The sequence below is a fragment of the Orcinus orca genome, chromosome 7, assembly GCF_937001465.1.
Source record: "Orcinus orca chromosome 7, mOrcOrc1.1, whole genome shotgun sequence".
Taxonomy (NCBI): domain Eukaryota; kingdom Metazoa; phylum Chordata; class Mammalia; order Artiodactyla; family Delphinidae; genus Orcinus; species Orcinus orca.
This window is the reverse complement of record NC_064565.1, coordinates 59,208,978-59,235,231: the sequence shown is the minus strand read 5'-3', so window position 1 is coordinate 59,235,231 and position 26,254 is coordinate 59,208,978. Positions and strand designations below refer to the sequence as shown.

The 26,254-nt window shown below is 48.4% G+C and overlaps 1 protein-coding gene and 1 long non-coding RNA gene across 4 annotated transcripts in view; one reads left to right on the top strand and one right to left on the bottom strand.

Moving 5' to 3' along the window:
- Positions 1-25,439, bottom strand: part of GAD1 (glutamate decarboxylase 1) — a 41,048-nt gene extending 15,609 nt beyond the window's left edge. The window contains exons 1-7 of one of the 3 annotated variants that reach the window (XM_004267286.3): positions 24,596-25,439; positions 22,980-23,124; positions 19,553-19,615; positions 13,778-13,936; positions 12,196-12,438; positions 7,503-7,593; positions 607-719 (exon numbers count right to left, since the gene is read on the bottom strand). In XM_004267286.3, coding sequence (XP_004267334.1) covers positions 607-719; positions 7,503-7,593; positions 12,196-12,438; positions 13,778-13,936; positions 19,553-19,615; positions 22,980-23,061 — 751 coding nt within the window. In that variant the 5' untranslated portion in view covers positions 23,062-23,124; positions 24,596-25,439. Of the gene's footprint in view, positions 1-606; positions 720-7,502; positions 7,594-12,195; positions 12,439-13,777; positions 13,937-19,552; positions 19,616-19,986; positions 20,102-22,979; positions 23,125-24,238; positions 24,371-24,595 lie in introns of those variants that run through there. The other 2 variants (XM_049712264.1, XM_049712266.1) reach the window with 2 other exon arrangements.
- On the top strand, positions 20,523-22,302 carry LOC125965002 (uncharacterized). The gene is made up of 2 exons (XR_007478419.1): positions 20,523-20,768; positions 22,213-22,302. It is a non-coding gene; the product is annotated as an uncharacterized LOC125965002 (long non-coding RNA).
- Positions 25,440-26,254: the final 815 nt, after the last annotated feature.

Below are 26,254 nucleotides of genomic sequence, written 5' to 3'. Positions count from 1 at the left end.
TTACTTAAATCAAGATGCAAGGAGAACTGAGGTAACCAGGTACGTCTGGCCAACACAAACAAGTCATGTTTGCATCAGTTACCTGACAAACAGGCAGATTCATGGACTGATTCAATTGCCTGAACAATTGCAATTTTTATTTTTTCTCTTCCCTTTGTACACAGTCACACTGTCTCTGACACCACTCCAAACTCCCTCCTTTCTACAAGATTATCTGTCCTTGTTTTAAAGATTCTTATTGTATCTATATTGAACTAGAGATTTAAAGTAGATATACTATTTTGGCCAAAACTGATCTGTCCACTGATAATCTTGATTCTCTGATCCCCAGCTTAATCAAACTGCTATCGACAGACCAGAACTGTTTAGCATGATTTAGACACAGCCTTTGCCAGTGAGTACAGGTTTAGGCACAGCCTTTGTTGGTTAGTACACATAGAATGTAGCATGCTTGCTAGCCTTCACTCTGACAAAGGTAAGAAGGCAGGACTATTGGAAAAATTGTTATTCTTCTACAAACTCACTTTGTGTTCAGTGTTCTCATGGACCCCAAGGATCCATACTGCAAACCTTGAGGAGAGCCGGGGAAAGAGAACAGAAACCTACCAGGAGAAAATATCCCATCACCATCTTTACTTGACCATCCAATTATCTCTCTCATCTTCTTAAGTGTTATTTGCTCCATGAGGACAAACACTGGTGCAATTTCATATGTAAACCTGGAAAGGCGGTGAGAAAAAGAATGAAAATAAAGAAGTCAAACCACTTATTTGGGGAACACAGATAACTGGTTTAGCATTTGGACTTGGGTTCGAATAAAAGATGTTTAAAACCACTAAAACAATTTCCTGGAAATGCACTGTCATCAATCATAAAATGTCAGAAACCAGCCTGGGTTACCGAGAGAGGTGGTGGAAGTACCTGCTCTGTGATTCTTCACCAACAAAACAGACTTTCATCTCAACGGAATGTCTTAGGTGTGGTCCACCCAGAGAAATAGAAGGAAAGAAAATGACTTTTCTGGGTCCCTTTCACCTCTAAGATTATAGGGTGATGCAAATGCTAATTGAAAAAATGTATTCTAAATTCTATATAAATGGTTTGCAACATTTAAAAAAAAACTGATTGCCAACTTCACACTTGTAGAATTTATAAAACCCAGAGCCAAAGTCTATATTTTAATTTTTTTTGGCCGAGGTAGGTGGCTTGCAGGATCTTAGTTCCCCGACCAGGGATTGAGCCCGCGCCCTCAGCAGTGAAAGCACGGAGTCCTAACCACTGGACCATCAGGGAATTCCCAAAAAGTCTATCTTTTAAAAACAATGTAAATACCTGAAAGCTAACCATGAAGATAATTGGAAGTATTGACCTAGGTTTTAAAGATCTCAATATAATTATCTACATGGTTTTTCTACTGATAATCCCTAAGGACAGCAATGCTTCTATAATTCTCTGAAGTCGATATCTGTCAAGAATAATTGTAAGTGATGATTTTCTAATTACCAATTACAAAAAAAACAAGAAGAATGTCAACTGGCATACACAGCTAACTGTGGGCATCAAGATATTCTGGTAGGTTAGCTTTGTCTTCTAATTAACTGACTTAAAAGTAGCAAGCCATGCTCTTCTCAAAGCCATTCAAAACACAGTCTGGTGACTAATCATTGAAACAAAATCATGGTACCAAGGCAAAGGGCTTAAGAGAAATCAAAGAAGGTCCATCTACAGAAAATTAAACCAGAAAACAAAAAGATATTTACTGACTATGAGACTTTGTCTTTCTTCTTTTTGCTTGGCCTTCTTAAGCATTAGAGTCTGTGGGCTCGGCTCAGACAATGCTCGCCGAAGGGAGATTCCTAGATTGACTCAGCCAAGTGATATGGGGAGACTTCATCCCTGGTTAGGGTGTTTAGGCTGAATGCCAATGCTGGGAATTAATGGGAATTTTTGCTGGCTTCATGATTTAGAAAAGCTATTTGCAAGGATGAAATAACAATTGTTGTACAAAGACCCAGGTGAAGGTACTAAATTTTAATCATGGAGAAAAATAATCAAATTAATCACATGGTGGTAAAAGAGGACAAAAAGATCCTGAAGGATCCTCAGGGTATATCTCCTCATAGAAGAATTTTGTTTGCAAAAAGAATATGTCCATTTTCCTTGGGAGGAACCTTGAAATTTAGGAGGAAGACCCTTGGAAATCATGTGTTCAGTTACCATCACCTCTGGAGGTCACAATCATGCTTTGGTTCTGCTCTGAGCCCCATCACCGTAGCAACCAACACTCCCTCATGTCTGATGGCCTGATAAAGGAAGAAGAAGAGAAGGGTTCCTGGTTTAGCCTGTGCTGCTGAGTGTACCAAGGGGCAAACTCATGATGTGGTTCTAACCATTCTTGAACAAATGCGTTATCAACAGTGCCACTGATTGTTGGAAATGTTGGAATGGCAAAAATGTTCGCATGGTGAAGAGGTACTGGTGGCAGTGTGTGTGTTTAAGTCTCACAGTACCAAATGAGAAGGCTCTCTAGGGTAAGGCAAGGAACCAATGGAATCATACACCATAATATCAGAACCTTATCAAGGACTGGATGAAAGCTGGACCAGAGTCAAGTCAGTGCAGGAACCACATGGGGAAGGGAGAAAGGATGGGGTTGAAGGCCAGAGGGTTGGTCCACTTCAGGATTTGAATCAATTTAGGGCCCAGGTTTGCATGAATTAGTCTTCTTACCAGGAATATGGCTATTACTCTCAGGATCAGGAGGAAGAGTCTAGAGAGTTTGATCGTGAGATTATCTGATCTCATCTATCTCAGGTTCCTTACTTATGCCAGGTTCCTGATTCTGAAACCTTTCTTTCAGTTCTGTTCAACAAATATTTAATGAATGACTATTTTCTTCCAAATGGCTTTTTACGTACTGCGGAGACAAAGATGTCATAAGACACAATTCCCAACCCTGAGGAGGAAGCTTACTAGGATGAATCCAGCATCTTGGCCTTAGCTGCATCCTATTTGACAGTCCCTGCCTGGGTCTGAAGGATCAGTTACCCCACAGCTAACACCAAGCTTATTCCGATTCGTGACCTTAGTCCTGACACCCTCTCCTAGAAGCTGGTAGATTGCCCCACGGCTGTTGATCCTCAGCCAGATCTGTCACATGGGCTAACGTGGTGCCCCCATTCCTGGCACTTCCTCTGAACTTGCCTTCTCATCCTCGGCCATGTTTACAACTGGGAGTCTGCCTGCATCCAGAGCCTTAGAGAAGACCTTGAAGTTTACCCTAGAGCAGTGGTTCTTAACTTAATTGAGATCACAGACACTTTTGGGACTCCTAGGAAAGCTATGGTCCCTCTCTCCAGGAAGAAAATGAGGATATGCACATCATTTTGTATACACTTGTAGGAGAGTCTCCTCTTGCAACTGGGACTCCAGGTTTGGTACCCCTTCCGTAAATGACAGATGAAAGTGGATAAAGGCAAGAGATGAAAGGTCAAATATGGATTCAGAAGAAGCTAGTTTGATGCTAAAGTCATAGTACAAGATGACATTTCAGAATCGGAGGATAAGAAACTAAACCTGCTAAAAGCTCTAGGTTGAAGCATAAGAACATGGGATTGAAAGTAAGGGTTTAAAAACAGTATGATTGTGACATTCAGGGAGTGACACTAAAGGAGAGTTTTTATATTCTAAGTAGGGTAGTGAGTCAGCCCTGTTTTAGTAGTTCAACTCACCTTCCCAGTGGGATTAACAGAGGCAAATTGATTGTTAAGCTGATTTTCTCTGATGGCAGAATCTGCTGGTTGCTAACCAGTATCAAAATTTCCCTTCCTTCATTCAATTTTATTTGGAGTTGCAGTTCATCCAGATCAAAGACTGTATTTTCTAGCCTCCCTAGGTGTGGCCATTGGATTAAGTTCTAGCTAATGAGATGCTATGAGAAATGTCTTGTGGAGCTTCTGAGAAGGTTTCTTAGAAGGAAAGAGTGTGTTTCCCTTTTGCCCTTCCTCCTTCCCTCTTTTCTTTCTTTCCTTCCTTCCTCCTTCCTCCCTCTGCCTGCATTCCTTCCTGAGATCTGGAACACATAAATGATGGCTGGAACTCCAGCAGCTAGTTTGCACCATGAAGTAACTTTGAAGATGAGAGCCACATGCCTCAGTATGAACCAGGAAGGCACAAGGATCCTGCATCCCTGGTGACTGCCAAACCAGGAACTTCTTTAACGAGAGGAAGAAATAATTTTCTATGTTGATTCTCTAACTTGACACTCCTCTTAGATTTTATCCTCCTTATGGATGTGGTGGGTGGCCCATCTCTACCTTAAAAGATAACACACCTGAGGGGGAGCTTAGTGAGCCCCTTTGGTGTCCAGAGATGACGAGAGACAGAAACAAAAGAGCTGGGAAGTTGAAGGGAGGGGTTGCAAATGGCAACAGTGACCTATGGGTTGGCTGCCTTTCCTGGGTGTGTGCATTGTACCTTGTATACACTGGGCACTTAAGACTGGTGTCTGTTTTAGTCTTCAGAATCACTATGTAAGGTGGATACAATTATTCTTCATTTTTCTGAAGAAGAAACTGGGGTTCAGAGAAATTCAGTGAGTTGTTTCAAGATCTCACATGTAGGATGTTTCCAAGCTGGAATTCCATGTCCTTTACATCACAGCTGCTTTTCTATGACAAATGAGAACTACTTACTGCAGGCTCCTCTGTAACGACCTGCCTACTAGTGTAAAATGACTGATAACCCCCATAGAAAATTTCTCCTGTGTAATTTCTATGAAAATAAAGTGCTAGATACTTGAAATCATAACCTCCTAACAAAGGGCTGTGATAGATCTTGCCACTAGGATTATGTATTATCGTCAGGTGCTTGAGGGTAGGCTGCTGTTTACACCTGCTCGGTGCCCATGTTTTGGAAGAAAAGAGCTGTACATGCCATGGCCAACTACACATTGGTGACGTTTTCTTTGTATCGTCACTGAGTCCTAGCTTGGAAGAATATATCTCAAAGCTGAATGCACAGGTGGGTGTGAAAGCATGGGCATAAATGTTCCTTCTATTCTAACCATCAGATACCTTACACTTTGCCACTTGGATTAAAATATTGGATAGTTCTTTTAGGGAGAGTATACTGAGGAATGTAGTTATTATTCTCTATTACCAGTGCCGTCCAAACTCAATGAAGTACAGGTCCAAAAAATGAGTGTATCACTAATTAAATCCTACTCTGCCAAAAAAGATCCTTTTGCCATTCTTTCCCAGGCCTATTGTGAACACTGTTCCCAGCTGGAGAAGGACTTGTCACAAGGGAGCAAATTTCTGCATAACCTCCTGACAGTGCTGCCACATTTCATGATCTTCCAGGGGAACTGGCTTAGAACAATTTCTAGATAATAGTTATTACTTCTTCAGACAATGCCTTGTCTCTAGAACTGACAGAAACTATTTCAGTATTTTAAATAACCTTTGCTATCGATCTGTTGGAATCGGATCATATTTTATAAATATCCACTGTTCAGTACAGCTGCAATTACTATGTGCCATTTAGTTGGACTGACCTTGACCTCAGATGGTTGGACAATATTTTAGCGCTTCATATGGCTGAGCTGAGGTAAGGGAAGAGTAAGGAACTTTCATTTTATGAACACATACAAAAAAAAAAAAAAAGGAGAATTTGTGAGATTTCCCTGGTTAAAGAAAAGTCTTTTAGGAGAATATGTGGTCATAAATGGTTCAACGGGGTGAATTCCTTCTATTTACCTTGAGACTGAGCTATATATGTTAGGAAGTCACAGCTGAGAGGCCTACAGAATACACACTTAAAGACACTGGGTGAATTTGGTGCCTATATTAATAAGGGTACTTGGGCCTTAATGGGTATGCACCTTTTACTCTATTTTTCTCATTTATTTTCTAAATAGTTAAGTTTTTTTTTAAAAGCTGTACTTTCTAATTAAAATCATTCCTTAGTGTGAGATGTTTCAGTTAAACATTACTGTCTTTTTTCAAGTTATAATTAATATATTATGTCTATGCTTGCTGATATATTTTTATCTCACAAACCATAAACATAAGGACTGCAAAGGGGAGTTTTTTGTTTAGGAGATCATACAGGTGATTGTATCTTTGACCTGAATTCCTCCCAGCCCTTCAGAGCCTCAGTGATCCAACATGAACATTCTGTGAAGTTAACCTTGACTTGCAAGTAGGGAGCAGGAAAACCATTTGACTTCCATCAATTTAATCTTTTATGCCTTTTGGCACTAATGGTGTCACTTGTCACATTTGCTTTTTAAATGTTGTTGTTGTTTTAAATTAGCAAACAAAGCAGGAGGCCTTAATTAATAGAAACTTTTCTGAATGTAGTTAAGTATTTTGAGTCACAGCCTTAAACAGCTTTGGAACACACACAAATCAATATATAAGTTTAAAATGCCCTTTCAGGTTCTGTGGCTGGTAGTAGTTTAAGAAAAATAGAATACCTTGAACTTTAATAACTTACATTCTATCTTGACGTCAAATGGAATTTCTCATTTTAAATAATACTACCCTTTCACCTAAATTCATTTTTCAAATCTACTTTACCATGAACTAAAAAGTGTACAGTTATTTTCCAAATATTTCCACAGTGACTAAAACCCATATAATTCTTATGTAGTTATTTTTAACTTATTGCGATAACCTTGTTTTATTATTTCCCTCTGGACACTTTCATAGAATGTGGTACCACTGTCTGGATACATAGAGAGTGGTTAAACATAACCTTAGCGTTGAAAGAAAAGACAGTACTTAGTAGGCTATGATGCCCCTCCATCAACTTGTAACCTGTCCTTGTCTCCAAAGATGGCACGTTGTGTGTAGAAGAAACTGTGGGGTGATTACCAGAAGACTACCCAGGTATTACTTGCACACACAACCCTCCTACCGCCAGGACCTCAGAGACAGTTTCAAATAAATTTACAAGAACTTAGAAACAAACAAAGGCTTTGCCTACTCAAGTATGAAAAAAATTTCACATTCAGAAAAACAGTTATTTTGAAAGGGATATATAATTCCTTTCAAGTTGAACAATAGGCTGATCAAATTGGTTTGTGGCTTTATGGCCTCTTTAATTACGAAGAAAATATGACCTAAATGATAAGGAGCAATATGCTTGGGTGGGAAAATGGACCAAGATTATATCCCAGAACATGATCTCTTTAAATATATCATTAAGAAATATGGAATCTTTTAACATGAAGTTTCACACTAAACTTTGAAAGCTAGAGTCATGACTTCTTATGACCATGCTCTTATTAAACGGCATTATTCAATTAAAAAATAGTTTATCAAGTATCTACCTTTAACTCAGAACTGTGATAAACCTAAAAGATTTTAAGAGAAAAGATGACTAGGGCAAACTGTAATAAAATTATTATAGAACCATTGGAATTGGACTTTTAATACAACAAGCCATACTCAGACATCATGTTTGCTTACGTGGAAATACTATGTGGGACTTACATATTGGTATTGGCAGTTGATGTCAGCCATTCGCCAGCTAATCCAATGATATCCAATCCAGTGGAGAGCTGGTTGAAAAATCGAGGATGACCTAAAGAGGTAAGTAACAGACAAGCATCAAGGCAAATCCAGATTTTTCAAGCTGTCTTCAAATCAGAAGGTCCACTCCACTAGGCCACAGTGATGGGACCTCTATCCCAATGGTCTAATAGGGCTGCCCAAGAATACTGAAGGAAGGGCACGTTGACCCACCCTATACCAACCTTTAACATTGAAGATGTCTCCCAAACTTACATGTTTCTAAAGCATAATGCTTTTCAAGTAAAAGAAATCCAATGTCATAAAACAAGTAATCTGTCCAGTATCGTTGATTTCCAGATGAGCTCCTCTGTTGTATTTTTTAAAATACAAATCTGGATGTAGTGGTCCTGTTTTTCTCCATAAATATTTCAATTTTTAACTTAACACCTCAAGCTTTTATTCTCCAAATCAAGGTATGCTGAGGGAGGAGGAGAGGCTGCAGGCCTCAGAAGGGGTCAGTGGCTCCGTGAACCGAACCAAGCCCAGGGTAAGTGCCAGCTCTGAGGCTGATGCCGAGGCAGCCATCACTCCCTGGGCCTCTGTGTCAGTCAAATACGACGCCAAGCATTGGTGTGTTTTGCCCACATATAGTCAGGTGACTGTTAAACTAGATGTATTGCTGAGATAACCTGGCATCTGCTCTGTGAAACAGGGGCAGACACAGCCTCATTCACTCATTGAGTTGTTGATAGAACAATTTTTATTATTATGTAACTCAAAAGTCCTTTTCAACCTACTCTATGCTTTATCAGGCTTTGTTCTCAGCAAATTCAGGATTATTGCCAAATTTTGGCCAACTTGGCGTTCACAGAAAAACTCAACCCCATACAGCAGGCTTGGCCTGGCTGACACGAAGGCGCCAACGCAATAGATTATCTAGGGGTGTGTGACAGAGAACTGGTGTTAGAAAGATGTGCTGACTGCTGTGTTTCCAGAGGAAATTGCTTTTGCCTCTGAAATAACTGTCAGAGAGCTAATGTTGGAATGTTCCTGGTCTAAGTCCCCTCTCTGAGGAAGTATATCCTTCCCTCCTTGTGATGAGGACTCATTCAGAACATCTAGACTAGGACTTCTTATAGCAGAATATACAGATCCCTGCACCTCAAGAGTCCTCGAAAAATAATACTGATCTTTAGAAAGAATAAAAGAAGCATAAACAGTAAGTTTGGTGTAAATTCAAGGCCAGATTCCAGACATTCATGTAGATTACTCTAAATAGCTTAAACTGGTCCATTTTGCTCTACTCGGCTCAGTGCCAACAAAACCTATGAGATCTCCTACAACGTAACTAATTTTGTTGAAGTCCATTTAAATATAAATATGTATGTACATATATATAAACATACACGTGTGTGTGTGTATATATATATATACACGCACACACACACACAATACCCATTTGAAAACTTTTAACAACAAACATTTCATTTTAAGACAAGATTGAATGATAAATAAATGCAATCACACCATTTGACAATATATCAAAATCACATTGCATAGCAGAGACAAAAGATGGACACGGACAGACAGACAGACTGATACAAATACCCTCAAACAAAAGCGAAACAGTATCTCATGGTCTATTAAAATATGAAAGGACAGAAAGTCCCCCCAAACCTTACTTTCCTCTTATGGCTATAGCTTAATGTCCCCAAAATCTCATACCAGAATTTCTATCAAGCAACAAAATGACCTAGTTTAAATTTCAATTTCAACTGTCTATAGTCAACAAAAATACTAACAGATGATAGACGTGGTACTGAGCAGCACATGGCTTAGAGTCAGGTTGGAGAGAAAGAAAGAGTAATTCTTTAAAGTTTTTGAACAAATAAGCTTCAAAAAAAAAAGAGATGCAGGAAGAAATTTATTGATTAAGAGACATATTAAGCAATTGCAATGTGGGGGACTTTTGTGGATCTTGACTCAAACTGTAACAAAATAAAACTTTATGACATTCATGAGACAACTGGAAATTTGAACACTGACTGAATATGTGATATTAAAAAACTATAAATTTTTTTGGATGTACCAATGATAATGTGTTTTTTTTGAGTCCTTGAGGATAAAAAATATTTATGAATGAAATAATATTATGCTGGAGATTTGCTTCCATATAGTATAGAAGAGAGGGGAGTGGGTGGGGTGTCAGGTGAAACAACACTGGCAAGAGCTACTAATAGCTGAAGCTGGGTGTTGGGTATACTGGGTTCATTACACTGTTTTATTTTTGTATAAGTTTAAAATTTCCATGATAAAAAGTTCAAAAAAGGAAAACGAAGGAAGTCAGCATGTCTACTGTGACTGAGGGCTGACTAGCGTTTCTCTCAGTTCTTGGAGAATGTATATACATTGGTTCCTTTTTCGGAAGTCTTTGTTAATTTGTAGGGAAATTTCCAAAGGCCATCATCATCCCTCCACAGACGCCTCCCAGATCAGTATGTTTTCATTCTAAAACCCTATTCATTATTCTGGCTGTGCATTAATACTCTTAAGAAATATCTTCCACTTCCATTGCAGAATACCTGTGGGTTTACTCTATTGCTCCAGTAACTACATCTCAACTACAGACCAGCAACTAGGAAATGTGTTTTCCCATGAAAGCAACAGTACACTTTGCCAGGGTCAACACCCTGTGATGCAGGTTTCACATTGCCTGAAGACTATGAACTCTACAAATGCAAATATCTGCTTCTAGAAGCTGCTCTGAAGAACAGGGATGAATGGCTCCAGGCTAAGTATCTAATTGGATTCACACACTCGACTCTAGTAAGAGTCCATGCTTCTCTGACCACGTGATACTTCAGTTTTGTAGGCGATATGAGTTGCTATTATGACAAATCCATGTATTTTTCTTTGAGGGGCAACACTATTCTGAGCTTGGTGATAAACGTACATGGTCTCATCTCTCTGATAAAGTGTTTGTGGCGTGAACTGACAAAATAAAAATAGTGGACCAAAGCTAGTCAAGCTAAAACATACACAGAGAACTCTTTTTTTTTCCTAGCCAAATAACAACTTGATCTCCACCAGGAACAGATTAGCCATCAGACCAAGGTGAGATGTAACTAAATTGATGAGCATGTTTTTCTTTAAAAATCAAACACAGACTTTGTAATATAATTGAGTCTTGTCCGTCCTGCAGTTATTCAAGAAAGCTACACCTATACCAGTGGTGTTGGCAGACTTTAAAAGCTGTTTGGGATTCATTATTTAAAAATGCCTCTTTGGCCAGCCTCATTATTTCATTATAACCCTTGTTTTTGACATCCAATAGCCTTACTCAGTCCTATTACAACACCCTCCCCAGTCATATCTTCAAATGACTAGGAAGAGTGAGCAGGATAATAAAGGAGAGAGAGAGAAAGAAAAAAGAACAAGAGGCTACCAGGCATGGCGTCAGGGGCTCCTCTGTGGGGACAACCATGCTATGGACTGCCAATTCCTGTACATCAGTCTGCCCAAGGGCTCAGGAGAGCCAGGCTGCAGTGGGGAAAGACGGTAGGGAGAAGAAACCACTGCTTGATTCCTAGGCTTAGAAAGAGCCAGAGAGAGATCCCAAAAGTCCTTGAACTTGAGGCAACTGGAGAGTAACCACTTGGCCGGGATTGCTGAGTAGAGAGAGTTCCTATAACATGGAAAGGAGGCAAGAGGGCGTCCTCTGGGGCTCCCTGTTGGAGATAGGATTTGGTGCCTCAGGATACCTGAACTCCAGAGGATGGAGTAGAATGCAAAGGGTGTGTAAGTGTGTGGCTTTGGGGCCTAGCAAATAGAGGGGGTGGGGGGTTGAACTGTGTCCTGTAAGAGATATGTTCAAGTGTTAACCCCTGATTCCTGTGACTTTCTTTGGAAATAGGGTCTTTGTGGATGTAAACAAGTTAAGATGAGGCCATACTGGATTAGGGTAGGCACTAATCCAAAGAGGAGAGAAACCCAGACACAGACTCTTGGAAAATGTCATGTGAAGATGAAGGCAAAGATTGGAGGGATGCATCTACAAGCCAAGGAATGCCAAGGAATTCCCACAACCATCAGAAGCTGGAAGCAGCAAGGATGGCTCCTTCCCAAGAGTCTTCAGAGACAGCATGGCCCAGCAGACACCTTGATTTTGAACTTTTAGCCTCCAGAACTGTGAGATAATAAATTTCTGTTGTCTTAAGTCACCCAGTTTGTGGTAATCGGTTGTGGCAGCCCTAGGAAACTAGTACAGAAAGAAAAGGAAATGGGCCCAATTCTCCCCAGTTTCAGGGACAGGCAAGGGTCAGATTTATCAGAATGAAGTAGGCGTGAAAATGGAAGCGGGAGAAGAAGTAGAGAATGGATCATTCTGCTCTCTTTAGGTTGTGAATAGCCTCAAACCAAGAATTAAAACTCTTTATACAGAACTTGACACAGCACCATGTATCTGTATCTTTTAAATCTATTTTTACAACAATAAATAATGATGGGATTTTGTCACTGAGTCTGGTGGTTCTGAGGTCATGGAGCGCTTTGCTGCCTTCCTTCACCCGGGTTTGTGTTTCTCCTTCAAAATGACTTTGACATCCTGGCAATTGGCAAAGGTCTGACGCAGGCCGAGGTTGCCACTGCGTGTCCACCTGGCTCTCACCCTTACCTGTGCGGACGCCATATTTCAGGGTGTCTCTGCAGTCAACCAGGATCTGCTCCAGGGACTCAGGGTGGTCAGAGAGTTCCAGGTTGAAGCCCTCCATGCCTTCCAGCAGCTGGTGGGGGTGGTGGAAGTCCAGCACCTTGGTGGAGCGATCGAATGTCTTGCGGACGTAGTTGAGGAGTATGTCTACCACCTCCAGCAGGAACTGCACAGTTTGCTCCTCCCCATTCTTAGCCGGAAGCAGATCTGGTGGGGGGAAGCCCATGAGGGGTTATCACCTGACTCCTATCGGATTTCCTCAGTCAGCTTAGAAATCCCTAACATCCGTATCTTTATAGGACTGATTTTCTTCCAGGATATGCATGCATTGAGAACCTGATGTACCATCTCCCCAGAACAACGTACATCGGCGTATACACAGAAGCGCTGCATATATTCTCTGGGGGTTCACAGAGTTTCTGATAGTTAGGCTGCTCTTAATTGAAACGCTTTGAGAAGTCACGAGCAGCCTCCCCTGCAGTTATCCATTTGGGCACCTGTCAGGCGTGTGATGGACGGGGCAACTGTCTTGCTCCCCTAGTACCAGGTGTGTCTCTGTACATCTGGCTCAGATACTGGGCTTTCGGTTTGGTGTTATGATGTGCTTGATCTGTTGCTGGTGGCAGGTGAGGCTTCTGTGAGTAGAGGCTGAGGTCACACCGAAGAGGATGGTTCTTTATGTTGTCCTTGGACAGAAAACTAGAACTGGAAAGTGGGGCTCAGGAAGGTGGGAGAGGGAACTCCTGCCCCTCTCTTGACCTTACCTTTTAGGGCTTGGCCTCTGGGATGCCAGAAGGTGACTCTGGGTTCCGGCCTGTGTTAGGTAGAGTCAGGCTGGGGGGTAGCCAGGGGGGAAAGCTGTAGGGGGCCCCAACTGAAGTTGTCAGCCATAGCTCAAGAACAGACTGGCTGTATATAATGCTCTGTGTCTGTTCTTTGGATTCTCTCTCCAAGGTTTAGTGAATCTTGTTTCCTGTTCTGGTTTGGCCTCCATGGCTTGTGGGGAGTTCATGGAAGGGGGAGGGGGGAGGGGGGTGGGTTTACCTTTGAGCTGGTCATGAAAGACTGGGAAAGCAACTCCTGAGACTGTTGTTGTAGGGGCAGCGGTAATGAGTGAAAGATCTTCAAAAGGGAAATGACCTTCAGGACAGCACTTGGTCATGAGGCCCAGCTACACAGCTTCCTACAGGGTGCTTTTGTTGTTGTGGACACCACCCTTGGAGGATAAATGCTATGGAGGGAATCGCTGGATTTTCTTATATGAAAGATTTCTTTGGATTCTGAGATTCTATGACTGTGTATTTGTCCCTGCAAGTATCTTTAGAGTTGGCTGTTTTACAGATTGCCCTCATCCAGCTTTCAAATGATGGAGACCTGGGCAACAGGGAAGGAGGGAGTATATTATATTCAAATGTTGGGAAAGCAGTTTCATGATGGTTCAGAGAGAATGGCTTTTTTTGGTAAAAGAAGCAAGGTTTCAGGAAAAAGTAAAGAAACTCCAATAAGCAACCTCCTGGATAGCACTAGGGCTGGGGGTGGGGACTACCTCGAGCAAACAGGTTGGAGAAGTCGGTCTCTGTGCGCTGGAAGCGGCCATCCCTGTCGCTGTTTTCACAGGAAAGCAGATTCTTGGAGGACTGCCTCTCCTTGAAGGCACTCACAAGCCTGCTCTTCTCTTCCAGGCTGTTGGTCCTTTGCAAGAAGCCTGTAGCACAAGAAGCTGGGTCAGAGGAAGGGCACCAAACTCCCAGGCTCGGAGGGTCTGCTGCTGGCCCAGGTCGACTCTCCAAGCAGGGTTCTCACTTTTCCCTAACAGAAGCCGAGTGTCTGTTTTATATGTAAGGGCTCTGGCACTGCTCGCCTCCAGGCGGGGAAGGGGCAGTACCAAGTGTCATCAGTGGCGCAGACCCAGTCATGCAAGAGAGAAAAACAGTAAGTGAAGCCCATTCTCCTCTCTGAACATGACAGTGAACGCAGAATTAAGTCAATTGGACAGCTTCCACTCCAGTAACCAGCCCCAGGATGGGGTTTTAAGGGAAGGGACACAAACGGAGAGGATGCTGCCAGCTCTGGGTTTATGGGCTGTGCAACCAGAGGGAGGAGGGGGTGAGACCAGCACTGAGGATTGGGGAAGATGCTTTCCTTGGACTCCAGGTAAATGTTACCAGGGTTGAATGTAAGTTTAATTTTTCTCACCCAAAACTGAAGGGCAGCTTTCCCTGTACCACCCCCTCTCCTTAAATAAAAGTATTGGAGAAAGAGACAAGAAAGCCTAAAATCTTATGTGTGGTGACATTTAATTCCATAAATACTTATTGAGCACCTATTGTGGAAAAGGACTTTACTAAGCATTTAGGACAGGGACAGGTAAAGATAAATGAGACAGAGCCCCTCTTCTCCAGGAGCTTGCAGACTGGCAGACGGTGACCAACAACGTAATAAAGCTAGACAGCCATCCAAGAACTCCACAGAGATGAGCTCTGAGCCCAGGGTGGGAGTCAAAGCACCTCCTCCCTGCCCCTCAGAAGGAGCGGAAATCTCTCCTGCCTGAGGTGAGCAGTGCAAACACTACCAGTGGCAAACCCAGAAGCAGGCTGGGCTGAAAGGGCTGAGGCTCTGCCAACCAGGAGCACACTTCCTCTCTCAGTACCTCCACCTGTCCCTTCTGGGGCTCGGGACCTGCGGACCCACTCCTTCCCTCAGCATCTCCTCCAATTCGGCCTCAATCTTAGTCTGAAATGCAACACCCTGAAAAGAGGAAGGAAGTTCTAAGCTTCTTGGTGACCCCAAAGCTGTATTTGTAGATACCAAGATCCTTGGGGAGTCACATACGTCACAAGGCAGGCTTGGAGGAAAGTCCCGGGAGGTTCCACGAGAGGCAAGTTAATCTGGGGAATTTAGCTTTACTTCCCCAGGACTGCAATTCAGTGTTGAGGGGTGGAGGAAGGAGGGGTGCAGGGGGAAAGTTGCAGTGATTAGAATCCTCCCACACACAGAAGCAGGGTCTATTTTTGGAGGCAAGAATAGGAAGGCAGAGGCACCAGGCCTTTCATTGTTCTCAGCACCTTTAAAACTTATCACTAAAGCTCTAAAGGACATCAGAAGGGGGGAAATACACTATAATAGAGCTCCACACTTGGATATAAAGATGGGGGGTGCATCCTCCCCTTCACCTCTGCTCCTACTTTCTGAATTCCTCCTCCAAATCCCCAGAGTCCAAAATGAGAAGCTAGCACTCATTTGCCAGAGGGATGGCTTCTGAGTGAGACTGCCCCCCTCCACCCAAACAGGCAGCAGTGGAATTTGTTTCAGACAGGCTGAAAAGACCAAGTCCACATGCCCTAATGGAGGTGAGGTCTTGCCTAGCTGAACTCCTGCTCTTTAGGTCTCTGACCTCTGGTCGGTTTTGACTCACTCCCTGGGAAAGTCTCTGCCTTGAAACCCCTTAGCAACTCCTTTCCTAGGTGGCAAAGGACCTAGGACCTGCATTTGGGCTTTGGATATTATCTCCAAAGGAGTTCTTCTCACAGGCATTCCCAGAGGTGTCCTGATAGGAATGAAAGATGCCAGTTACGACACTTTAAACCTGCATCCCATTCCTGGACCATACTTCCTGGAGTGCACAAGGAATTCGTGTTTTCTATACATCTTATAACTATCCTATGCAAAGCACACTTACATTGCATTATAATTTGCTAATATTAATTTGCTAATATAAACACTTAATGGATATTATTTTTGGAATATCACCTTTCTGGAAGGTAGTTGTTTTCTAAAATATTGGGAGCCTCAAAAATAAGGTCAAGGAGCCAGGCCTCTCTGGGCTCTGAGAGGCTCTGGAAGTTCGTATGCTTCTCCAAGGATAATGAGGCGGTGGAGGACATTGAGGTCAGTGCTTCGATGACCTCCCTGGCTAGCAAGGGGTCCTGGAAGCAGAGGTCCCTGAGACTAAAGCAGACTGTACTCCCTTTTGCTCTATACCTCAGCTATAAGGACCTAGTTTAAGGTAACTTAGCTGAACATTCTTAAGAGGCAAAGAGGCAAGCGGAGGGGAGCTGAAGCTGCGCTGAGCTTTGGCCCGGTCGTAGCACCCTCGCTAGCTTCCACCTATGAGCCGAGGGGCGATCCTGCGGCTGGTCCTCACAGCTGCCCCCAAACTCAAAGGCCTAATCAGCCCTTTGAGGGGGGGGAGGTGTGAGGAACTAGAGCACCTGGTTCAAGCTGGTTGTTTCCAAGTGGGGTTTCAAACTGAGCCTAGCATAAGGGCACCTGGCCAAGGGGGCAAGTGAGGCTTGAAGCCCAACCCCCTTGCTGTCTCTCACCAAGCTGTAGCATGGAGTTGCATCTCTCTAGAGGAAGGGGCTCTTTTCCTGATTTTTCTGGGCTATAAGTACCCTGCCAGATCTCTCCCCCACCTCAAACTTTTTTTTTTTAATTTCAAGAGAAGCCATAATAAATACAGAATATTTGAAATGTATATTTAAAAGTTGGTGACTGACACAAAATTAAACACACGCACAAACACACACACTGCATGGGCTAAATAAAACAGCTCAGGGGCTGTAACTGGCAGCCAGTCTGGGACCTCTGAATACAGAAGTGATTGAGGCCCAAGGACACACTGGGAAGTTAGCAGAGCCCAGAGCCAGCACTTAGGGCTCCCTGCATCTCCTTCGATTTAGGTCATGCTATCATGCCTGTAGCCACCCGGCTCTCTACCTCTTGGCAAGACCCTGGGTGTCTTCTGGCTGACTGCTTTCCCACGGGATTCTGCCTCCGGAGCTAAGGGTTACACTGGTGAGACCAGGGGCCTTCCTTGCAGCTTTGTCTTCCTGGGGCGGGCGGGGGGGGGGGGATCCAGGAGAGGGGGTAGGAGAGGGGGTGGGGTGGAATCTTGGCAAGGGCAATGAATGGGTCCCCCAGGGCAATGGATCTGGAAGTGAGAAGATGACCATTAGTCCCTCAACTCTCTTAAGGTGAAAGGTCAAACCAACCTGGAGAGTGTCAGGTCAAGAGGGCACCTTTCAAGCCCGGGAAGGTCTGGGATGAAGGGAGTGGGGGAATCTATGTGTGGAGGAGGGGAGGGGTCTGTGGATTCAAGTCAAAACCAAAGACTGCACTTTGCCTCCGGTAACTAGACTAAAATGGAAAGCCAGAGTTGGCGCAAAGTATGAAAAACAAATCCTCCTGTTGTTTTGTTTCCTTTCAGAATCAAACCTATTGTAAATCTCCCTAACCTGTGGCCCCCGAAGCATGTGTATTAGCAGAAGGCAATTTCCCCTCAACACACTACCAGCCCTCTCCTGTCACAGGTGTTTCTGCTTTCCTGAAATTAATGTTGGGGAGGTGGGTAAAAACAGAGAAGAAACTCCCTGAGGATGGTAGCCCCCAAATGCCCAAGAGCTCTCCCTCAGGGGAAGCTGATGCAAACCTCTGTTCCCCAATTCCCGTACCCCTGTGCCTGGACATCTATTCCCGGACCCAGGGATGCTACTGCCCCTTTACCTTTTCGGGTCACTTCGGGTGTGTCACCGAAGCGGCGTTTAGACCTTCTCTTCTCCCCCGACCCTGAGGGTCTGCAGTCGGGGCAGCAGGGGGCACCGCCCAGGGCCGAGGCCGGGAAGCGGGGATGGGGATGGATGAAGGCCGCTGGCTAGGCAGGCCTAGGACCGCGAGGAAAGCAGCCCTCACCCCAAGCCTCCCCCCACCCTGTCCTCGACCGTGGCGGGCGCCCAGGGCTCGCTCAGTTCTGCTTGCCCGGCTGCATGACAATGACGGCTGCTGAAGCCGAGCGCCGCGGCCGCCAAAGGGACCTGGCGCGAAACGGGCCATTAAGCCGGGAATGGCGGCTGGGAGAAGGGGGCTATTTATAGAACAAAGCTCGGCTGCCGCCAGCTGCCCCCGCGCGGGGACGCGGCCCAGGCCTCGCCCCGCGGGCCTCGCGTGCTGGGGAGAGGGCCAAACCCCGGGGCCTCCCCGCCGCAGGGCTGGGCTTTCCCTGCAAAACGGCTAGGTCCTGGAGTCGAGCAGCCCTTCCTCACCGTAAAGCTGCTTCTGGGATCAAGGGGACAGAGCCCCAGAAACGCAGGGAGGGCGCCGCGCCGCAAGGCGGGGAAGGGAGGGTGACTCCCAAAAGCTGCCAAGTAACTCCTCTCGCTCCGGCCACAAACTCTCGCCTCCCTGGGGCCCCGGGATGCAGGGCAGCTGGGAAGATCAGGCCCGGAGGCCACCGGCTCGCCGGCCCACTCTCGGGCGCTCCCGGGGCTGGGCGGGCGTGCCTACGCCTGCGCCGCCACTATCTCCAGCGCGCAGCAGCTGACGGATGGCCTTTTAATAAGCCCCTCGTTAATCTTACCCCGCCTCTCCACCCCCTGACCGGGGACGTCCGTATTTTCTGGCCCGATAAGGCTAGAAATTTTAGACGGTGAAATGTAGCAAGGAAAGCAAGTTCTCATTGTTCAGTCGGAGCCACTCAGCTGTGTCCCTTCGAACAAATCTCCCTTTTTCCTTAAAAAAAAAAAATTACAGCCCTTGGGCGTTTTCATTTTAGATCCTTACGTCTCCGGAGAGCAGTTCTTTCTCCCGTCCAGCTCCCAGATCTATTTTCCTTCCTCTCTAGCAAATCGTGCCCGATACCCACTCTCCGTCTTGCGGCCCCACGCCCCCTCTGCCCCCTTTCCCTTCCCTCCTCTCCTTCAAGGGCAAGCTCCTCAAACCCTCTAGCTTGCACCGCCCGCACCTCCTCCAGGTAGGCCACCGAGGGCTGCAGGCAATCCATTCTCTTGACCTCCAAGGCCTCAAAGAACGAAATTTGAATCCGTTTTGACATCTCGGGCAAAAATATCCAGCCGAGGAAGCCACTTTCAACGCGCGATGGTGGAGAGGGAAGGAATACGACGCGCCAGCTACCGTCTAAGGCGGATGTCTCGCCTTGGGCCTGCTCTCCAGTAAACCCGGACCCTTTTTATGCCGCCTTCGCGTCGCGTAGGCAGAGCGCCTGGGTCAGAACAGCCAAAGTGCCGGGCAAGATGAGCGGGGCTGTCGCGCGGGGGCGCTGTGCTCGCGCCCAGCTAGGGGAGCCCCGAGGTCTCAAGTAGCCCAGGGCCCCCCATCGGAAAAGGTCCCTCGGGGGCACGTCAGGAGAGGGCAGAGGAAGGTCAAGGCCAGTAGAGGAGCGTCTCTGCCGGGCGTAGGGGCTGTAGACACTAGAAAACAGACCCAAGAGCCAGGATTCCCTTCCGCGTACGTCCCACTCTCCCAAACCCGCAAAGCCCGCTCGCCTCGCAGCCCCTTTGGGGCCCCAGCCGGCCCTTTCACTTACCACAGATCTTCAGCCCCAGTTTTCTGGTGCATCCATGGGCCACGCCGCACCAGGTGTCATACGCTAGAAACCAAGAGACGTGCGATCAGTGAGGCTCGACAGTCCGGCACCCGGTCGAGGGCAAAGGTTTTCTGGGGAGGGTAGGGGCAGGTCTTCGCCAGTGCGCCTCATTAAAAAGCTCTTTCCCGAAAGGAGCTAAGAGCCAGATCTTTGGGCCGATGGGGAGACTCGTGCCCCCCGAGACCCCATCACAGTCCCTTCCTGCTCCGACCTGAGGTACAGAACAGTGTCTCTGAGAGGCCACGCACCCAGCGCCCCACCCGCGGCTCCCAGCGACCACGATGGGGTAGCCGCCAAGGCGGGGTCGGAGTGGAACAGGGCTGACCACAGGTGCAAAGGGCCAGGCCCGGCTCCTCGACTTGCCCAACACCCACCCGCAGGCCCTGTCCCTTGGTTTCCGTCCCGCAGACTCGAAGGGCGACCACAGCGGCTGGGAAAGGGAACACAGAGACATCTGGGACCAACACATCTCATAATTTCTTGGCGGGTCTCCAGCTGAGTGGCAGCTTAAAATAAACTGGCATGAAATGGGGTCGCGGAAGAGTTCAGGAATTAATTGGGTGAAAAATAGTATTTGACTAGATGGTCGGGCTGGCATGGCCGCTCTTCAGTGGGACCGGGGAGTCGGCAAGACAATAGTGCGCCTCGGGTCTCACCCCCTGCCCCCTCTTCCCAACATGCCCCTCATTAACCCTTCCCTCGGACGTCTCGGATCTGGAGCAGGCGAAGGCGAAGGGAATCAGACACTTTTTCTCCAGGTCTGAATCGCAGATTCAGGCGCTGCCGTGTTCTCAAACTCCTCAGCGTCTATCCTGCCCTCGGGGTTCAACTTCCAGCCAGAAGCACGGCGGTGCCTGCAGAGCCTGTATGCGAGCCGGTGTAGTGGGCCTAGCCTGAAATTCCCCTCGGATTCCTCATAGCAAGGCGCCTCCAATCACTCCCATCCCCCACCCCATCCGGGCGGGTGCCTTCAGCCGGGCGCGAGTGTTTGCTGCGATAAGGAGAGTGACATCCATTAAACCCGAGGCACAACAGAGCGCCAGCGGGGAGAAGAACTAGCCCGACGTCAATGAGAGAGCGTGTCACAGATGGAGTTCCTGCAACAGACAGTAGTAAATCGGGGCGAAAGCTAAACCCTAATAAAAATGCCTGGCAGGTAAAGAGCTATTTTCATCCGATAGAGTGCTTTCATTTTAAAGGCCATGTCACCTAATCCTCATAACCCTAGGAAAAAAGAGGAGTGTTAATCTAAGACTCACTTTACAAATAAAAACACTGAAGCTCAGAGAGGCTAGGAGAGTTTTCCAAGGTCACTCAGCTGTGGCGTTGGAGTTCAGACCCATGGCACTGCCTTTTAGAGTTGGGGATTGCAGTGAAAGAAAGGGAAAGAGAGATGGGAAGAGGAAGTGAGAGAGATCCTTTGAAGTAGCCAGAGTAGGGAAGACCGAGTGGCTGAGAACAAGGAGGAGGCGTCGCCGGAGCAAGAGGTCGAGTAAGGTTGTGCGAATTGAGCAACGCCACCTCCCAGGAGACCCTGGCGGGGCAGAGAAGCAGAGCCAGCTGGGCGGGCGAGGATGTGTCTGCAAGGGAGGGCAAGGATGGGTGGAGAGCCAGGCGTGCGCGCACAGCCTAGAATGCTCACGGCGGCTGGGCTGTCGGGGCCGACGGCGGCGTTCTCAGGACAGGTGCTGCAGGCTTTTCCTGGGCCCAGCTGTTGGCTATCTTCCCTCTGCCCTGGCAAATTCCGGGCGTGCCCGGCCATGAGCGAACTCGGGTCAGCTCCTCTGCTGGGTCTGGGACCCGCGGTTAGGCACATGGGCTCCGCTGCTGGCTGCCTCTGGGAAGTAGGGGCGCAGTAGGGGTTCAGGACTCGAGGGTGGGTGAACACAACGGCCGCCCACCCCTGCCAGACAGCAAAGAAAGGGGCAGGAAATGTGGAGAGAACTGGAAAAGAAATCCATCAGGGCCAGAGCAACAGACAAAGGCGCGCAGGCCTCCCGTTTCTCTTGGCCTGGTCCGACCAGCTCTGGTAGCCAGTGCCCGGCTCTCGCGCCACCAAGGCTGGCGGCTCTCCTGAGCCCCTCTTTGTTGTGTGGGTAATTGTAGCTTGCCTGGGGGGCTGGGGGAGGGAGCTGCAAAGGGAACTGGAACGCCGCCTAAGAATTTAAGAGAAGGCCTCCAGCCGGGAAGCCAAGGGCAGCACCTAGGGGTTGGATAGAGGGCTTACCTGATACCCCCCCGCGCCAACCTTCGTTGATGGGAACAATTGATGTTTTCTCAAGCTTCTAGAAAGTGCTACAAAAGCGAAGCAATGAGCTCTCCTTCTAACCACAATGCCATCCCTAAGCCCTTTTATATAGAAATTCTGGGGCCGTTACTATCCGGAGCTCATGGATTTGGAGGGAGCGCATTTCCATCCAAAGTGGAAAAAGGAAAACAATTCCCTCATCTCCACATCCCTACAAAGATGCTGGAAATCAATCTGAATTAAAGACAGATTCTGGAAATGGGTTGAGTCGCCGCATGGAGCTAGGGGTGGGGAAGCATACATCTTCCCACCCGCTTTTATCTGGTTCCCCTTTTCTTCCTCTCTCTTCCAGAGGTGTTCATTGCTGACAGGTCTCCTGCCCTGGAGAAAAGAGAGGGCTGCTCTCTCCTACCGCCCTGTCAAACCTTCTGGACTCTTCCTGGTTCCCCACTTCTTGCCACTCAGGATGCTGCCCGCTTTTTTTTTTTTTTTTGTCTCTGAAATGTAAGTGTCTAAAATGTCGAGGCTTAATCTCAAACCATTTTATGCTCCTTTCTCGCCCCTGGCTTCTTCCTCACTCGTCAATAGCTCGACGCAAATTTGGAGCAATTAGGGACCCCGAGTTTTCTAAAAGCTGCAATTAACGTCGAAATTTCCGCTGATTATAGAGTTCGAGCACAATGCAGGGGTAAAGGAGGGGGGGAGGGGTCAGATCTCGGCTCAACGAAAGCCGAAGACAGAAGACTCTATTCCCGCTGAGACTCCCAGCTCCTCACACCGCCCCTTGCGCTGACCCCCGTCGTCCCACCTAGCAAAGAAACCACACACAACACAACAAAAACAACACTCTCGCCGCGCGTCCTTCCCCCGCAGCGAAGCCTCCAAGGATCGCCACCGCTCCGACCCTGCGTGGTTCCCACTGCGTTAGCGCCCTGGAATCGCCTAGCATCCCTGGCAGTCGAACGACCTTTGGTCGGGACCTGGGTCAGGGCCCCACTTCTTTCTAGCCTCCATCATCTCCGCGCTCCCCCTTCCCTTTCTGCCAGCGCAGCCTCCTCACGTCCCAGCGCCCCCATCTTCCCCGCAGTCCATTTGATAGGAAACTGGAGCAGGACCTACTTGTGGGGCGCAGGTTGGTAGTATTGGGGTCCGCTCCCGCGTTCGAGGAGGTTGCGGACGAAGAAGGGGTCGAAGACGCCATCTGCTCGGTTGTCCCCGGTCCTCTGCTGTCCGGGGTCCTCGGCCGCCCGGGCTTAGGAACAGGCTGCAAAGAGAAGCGAGAGCTGCACGGGGAGGGATTCAGGGGTCCGGCGCGCGGGAGGCGATTGAGCGGTCGGGGGCGCGGACGCTCGCGCTTAAGTCCGGGCTCCGGGCTCAGGAGAGAGAGGCTAGAGGAACGGCAACCAGCGGGCTGGGTCGGGGTGCGCCGGGCTGGGGACGGGGGGAGGAAGAGACGTGCACGCGAGCTGGGGACTCGGGCGCCCTCAACGTAGCCCGGGGCGGCTCTCCAGTCTGGCGGCGGGGCGACCTGGAGCGCAGCGCTGAGACTAGAGGAGCCCAAGGCCAGTGCAGGTCGCGCGGGTGCGGGGGACTGGGCTAGGAGGGCTAGGGAGGCTCAGTGCGCGGTTTTCCAGCCTAGCTGCGACAAGCACTATTGGGCTCTCAGCAGCCGGCGGGCGGGCGGGCGGGCAGGCGGGTGTTGGCGGGGAGGAGGGCGCACGGGGCGGGCACGTCTGGTTCGGTGTCTGGTTCCCCTTGTTGTGTCTGGCTGATTCCCTGGAAAGAAGGAGGCTAACTGCTCCGGGGACCGGGGACTTTGGTGAGACAAGGTGAGAGGGAAAAAAGGTCCACGTCTTTACGTTCTCCCTCGGACTTGGCTGGGGTAGAAATACAGTCACCTTGTAGTCCAGACAGCCAGAAAGCAGCGAGTCGGAACCTCGCTTGTCTCCCTCTTGCCCCACCCGCTTTGAGTCATCTCGAAGCCAAGAACGGGGCTCTATCCTTGTTTCTGTATTTCCTCTCCACCCAACTCTCTGAGGTCCCCGGATTTCTAGCTGTACAGACCCGGAGAGGGTGAGAGAGGCAAGAAAGGGGAACGTCACCGGGGAAACGAACTTGCGCCCAGCGCGCGGGAGGTGGCAGACAAGGATAAGTGCGCGGCGCCCCTGCTCCGCGCTCGGCGCTGGTGCGATGGCTTCCGAAGGCCAGGGGACAGAGAGTGCGGGCGAATCTGGGTACATCTAAGAGCCTGCAGAGTAGCGCCCGCCGGCCACGGCCTCCAGACCCTGCATAGGACTCCGCATCTAGCTCCGCGCGCGCACTCGCCCAGCAGAGCAGGCAGCGGGGAGGCCGGGGCTTCTGGGGAAGTAACAGGTTACCGCTCTGAGTCGCGCCTTCGGCTGCTGCTGGCCAGGAGCCCATTGGTGAGACCGGCGCTCGCAGCCGGGAGGCGGAGGGGAAAATCGCTCTCGCTCCACTTCTGCGCGAGCCTCAGCCTCTGTGCGTCCCCGGGGCATGAATCTCGCTGATGGGGATAGGATGATTGCGAAGGCTGAGGTCTCTGCGCCGCGCAGGAACGGAGAGTCAGGACTGGGGCGGGTGGGACGCACTCAGCTCGGGAGGGTAGATGGCAGACACTGGGGTGGGGATTGGTCAAGAAACCGCGGGTGAAGAGGACCCAGCTAACAGTCGCGGCTGGGTACTGGGAAGGTACGGGCGGCCGCGCGCTTACCCACCTAGGTTGGGAGACAGCAAGCCGTGCGCTCCGGTCGCTCTTCTGCGTAGCGCCCAGCAATCCGCCCGGCTCGGCCCGGCTCTGCCACAGGCGTAATCTGCCCGGCGTCACCTCCAGCTGCCGCCTCTGTTTCGCTAGCACCGTCCCGCACGGGAGCTCCAGGAAGAGAAAAGAGCAATCCGAAGAGGCGGCTTCTTGGCTTCGGGGGAGGCGGAGGCGGAGTGGGGAGGCGGGGACCGGCTCAGCAGGGGAATCACGAGGCCGCTGCTTGCGGGGGCAGCTCGGCAGAGCGGTGGGGCTCCTTGCAGGTGCCTGACCGCCTCTGGAGCTTTGTAGGGCGATTATAAATCCAGATCACGGGTTTGCGCCCGGAAAAAAAAAAAAAAAAAGGAAGAAAGAGAAAGAAAGCAAGAAAGAAAGAGAAAGAAAGAAAAAGAAAGAGCCCTATGAGGAATCCAGACCGTACTCAACACGCTCTATTTTTTGAAATAGGCAGAGTGTCGGGTAAGGCGAGGCAAGAGAGAATTTCTATGAAGAATTCTGCCTCACTGAGCGCTTCTCCCTCCCTTTCTTCTCCCCCACTACCATATCTTCGAGAAGACAAGAGCAGTATCTTTGCCTCAATTACTCTCCCCGCTGTTCCTCCAGCTCTACGACCCCACGATGCCTCCTTGAGCGAAACCGCGTTCTGGGTCGTGTCCTTGCTGGCTCTCTACTGAGCCAGGATTGTCGTGAAAGCAAAGGAGGCAGAGACGAGGGGGGAACACTCAGACCCTAGAGGATTCCATCTCCTTTTCATTTCAGTTTCCTCATCCAGCTCAGAGCCTCCCCAAGTACTTCATCTGAGTTCAGCTACCCACTGCCTCCGCAGAGAAAAGGGTCCGCTTTCCAACCCACTGTACGCTCCCTCCTAGCTTTGGTTCCCTTGGTGATGGGGAAAGGAGTCCTCCTGATTGATCATATCTGAAGGTTAATAACACGCACGAGTGCCGCTCCACACACAAGGGGAACCCGAGCATAGAGGTGTCCTGGGGGTGGGGTGGGGGGAGCGGACCGGCCCTCTATGCCTAGGCCCACTCCCCTCCACTCCCCTCTCGATTTCATGCTTTTTAAGGATTCTCCTTTTGCAATATTTAAACGTATTTAACGAACTGCCTGGTTCGGAAAGCCCCTCACGGTAAAAAGACGTACACGGAAAAATTTCCACCAGATGGCGCTAGGCGGCCAGAGACCGAGAGGCCCTATGCTGGCCGGGTCTTTCCTCGTGCGCCAGAGCCAACAACTAGACTGGCTGGCGGGGCTGTTTATTCTCTGGCCTTTTCAAGCCATCCCTCAGGCACCGTCGTCTCTAATTTTTGTTCTCCTCTTTCCTCTACCTCAGTTTCTTTTTCTTGAGGGCAAAACAAAGTTGATCTTTGGGTCTGGGTGACACCGTGTAACCAGTGATTCCTTTACTCGTTTTCGCAGTGAGTTTTTTTTTTTTTCCTTTCCCTGTTGCGGTGCAGCAGGCAGGGGTTATATATGGACACGTCTGCGGCCTTGCTGGCCCACCGGAGTCCCGACCCTTCTCTCTGAATATCTTATTGCCTTTCACCATGACACAGTGGGGATGCCGAAAATCTTACAAAGCACTGAATATTCCATAAGGGAGATCGAAGAT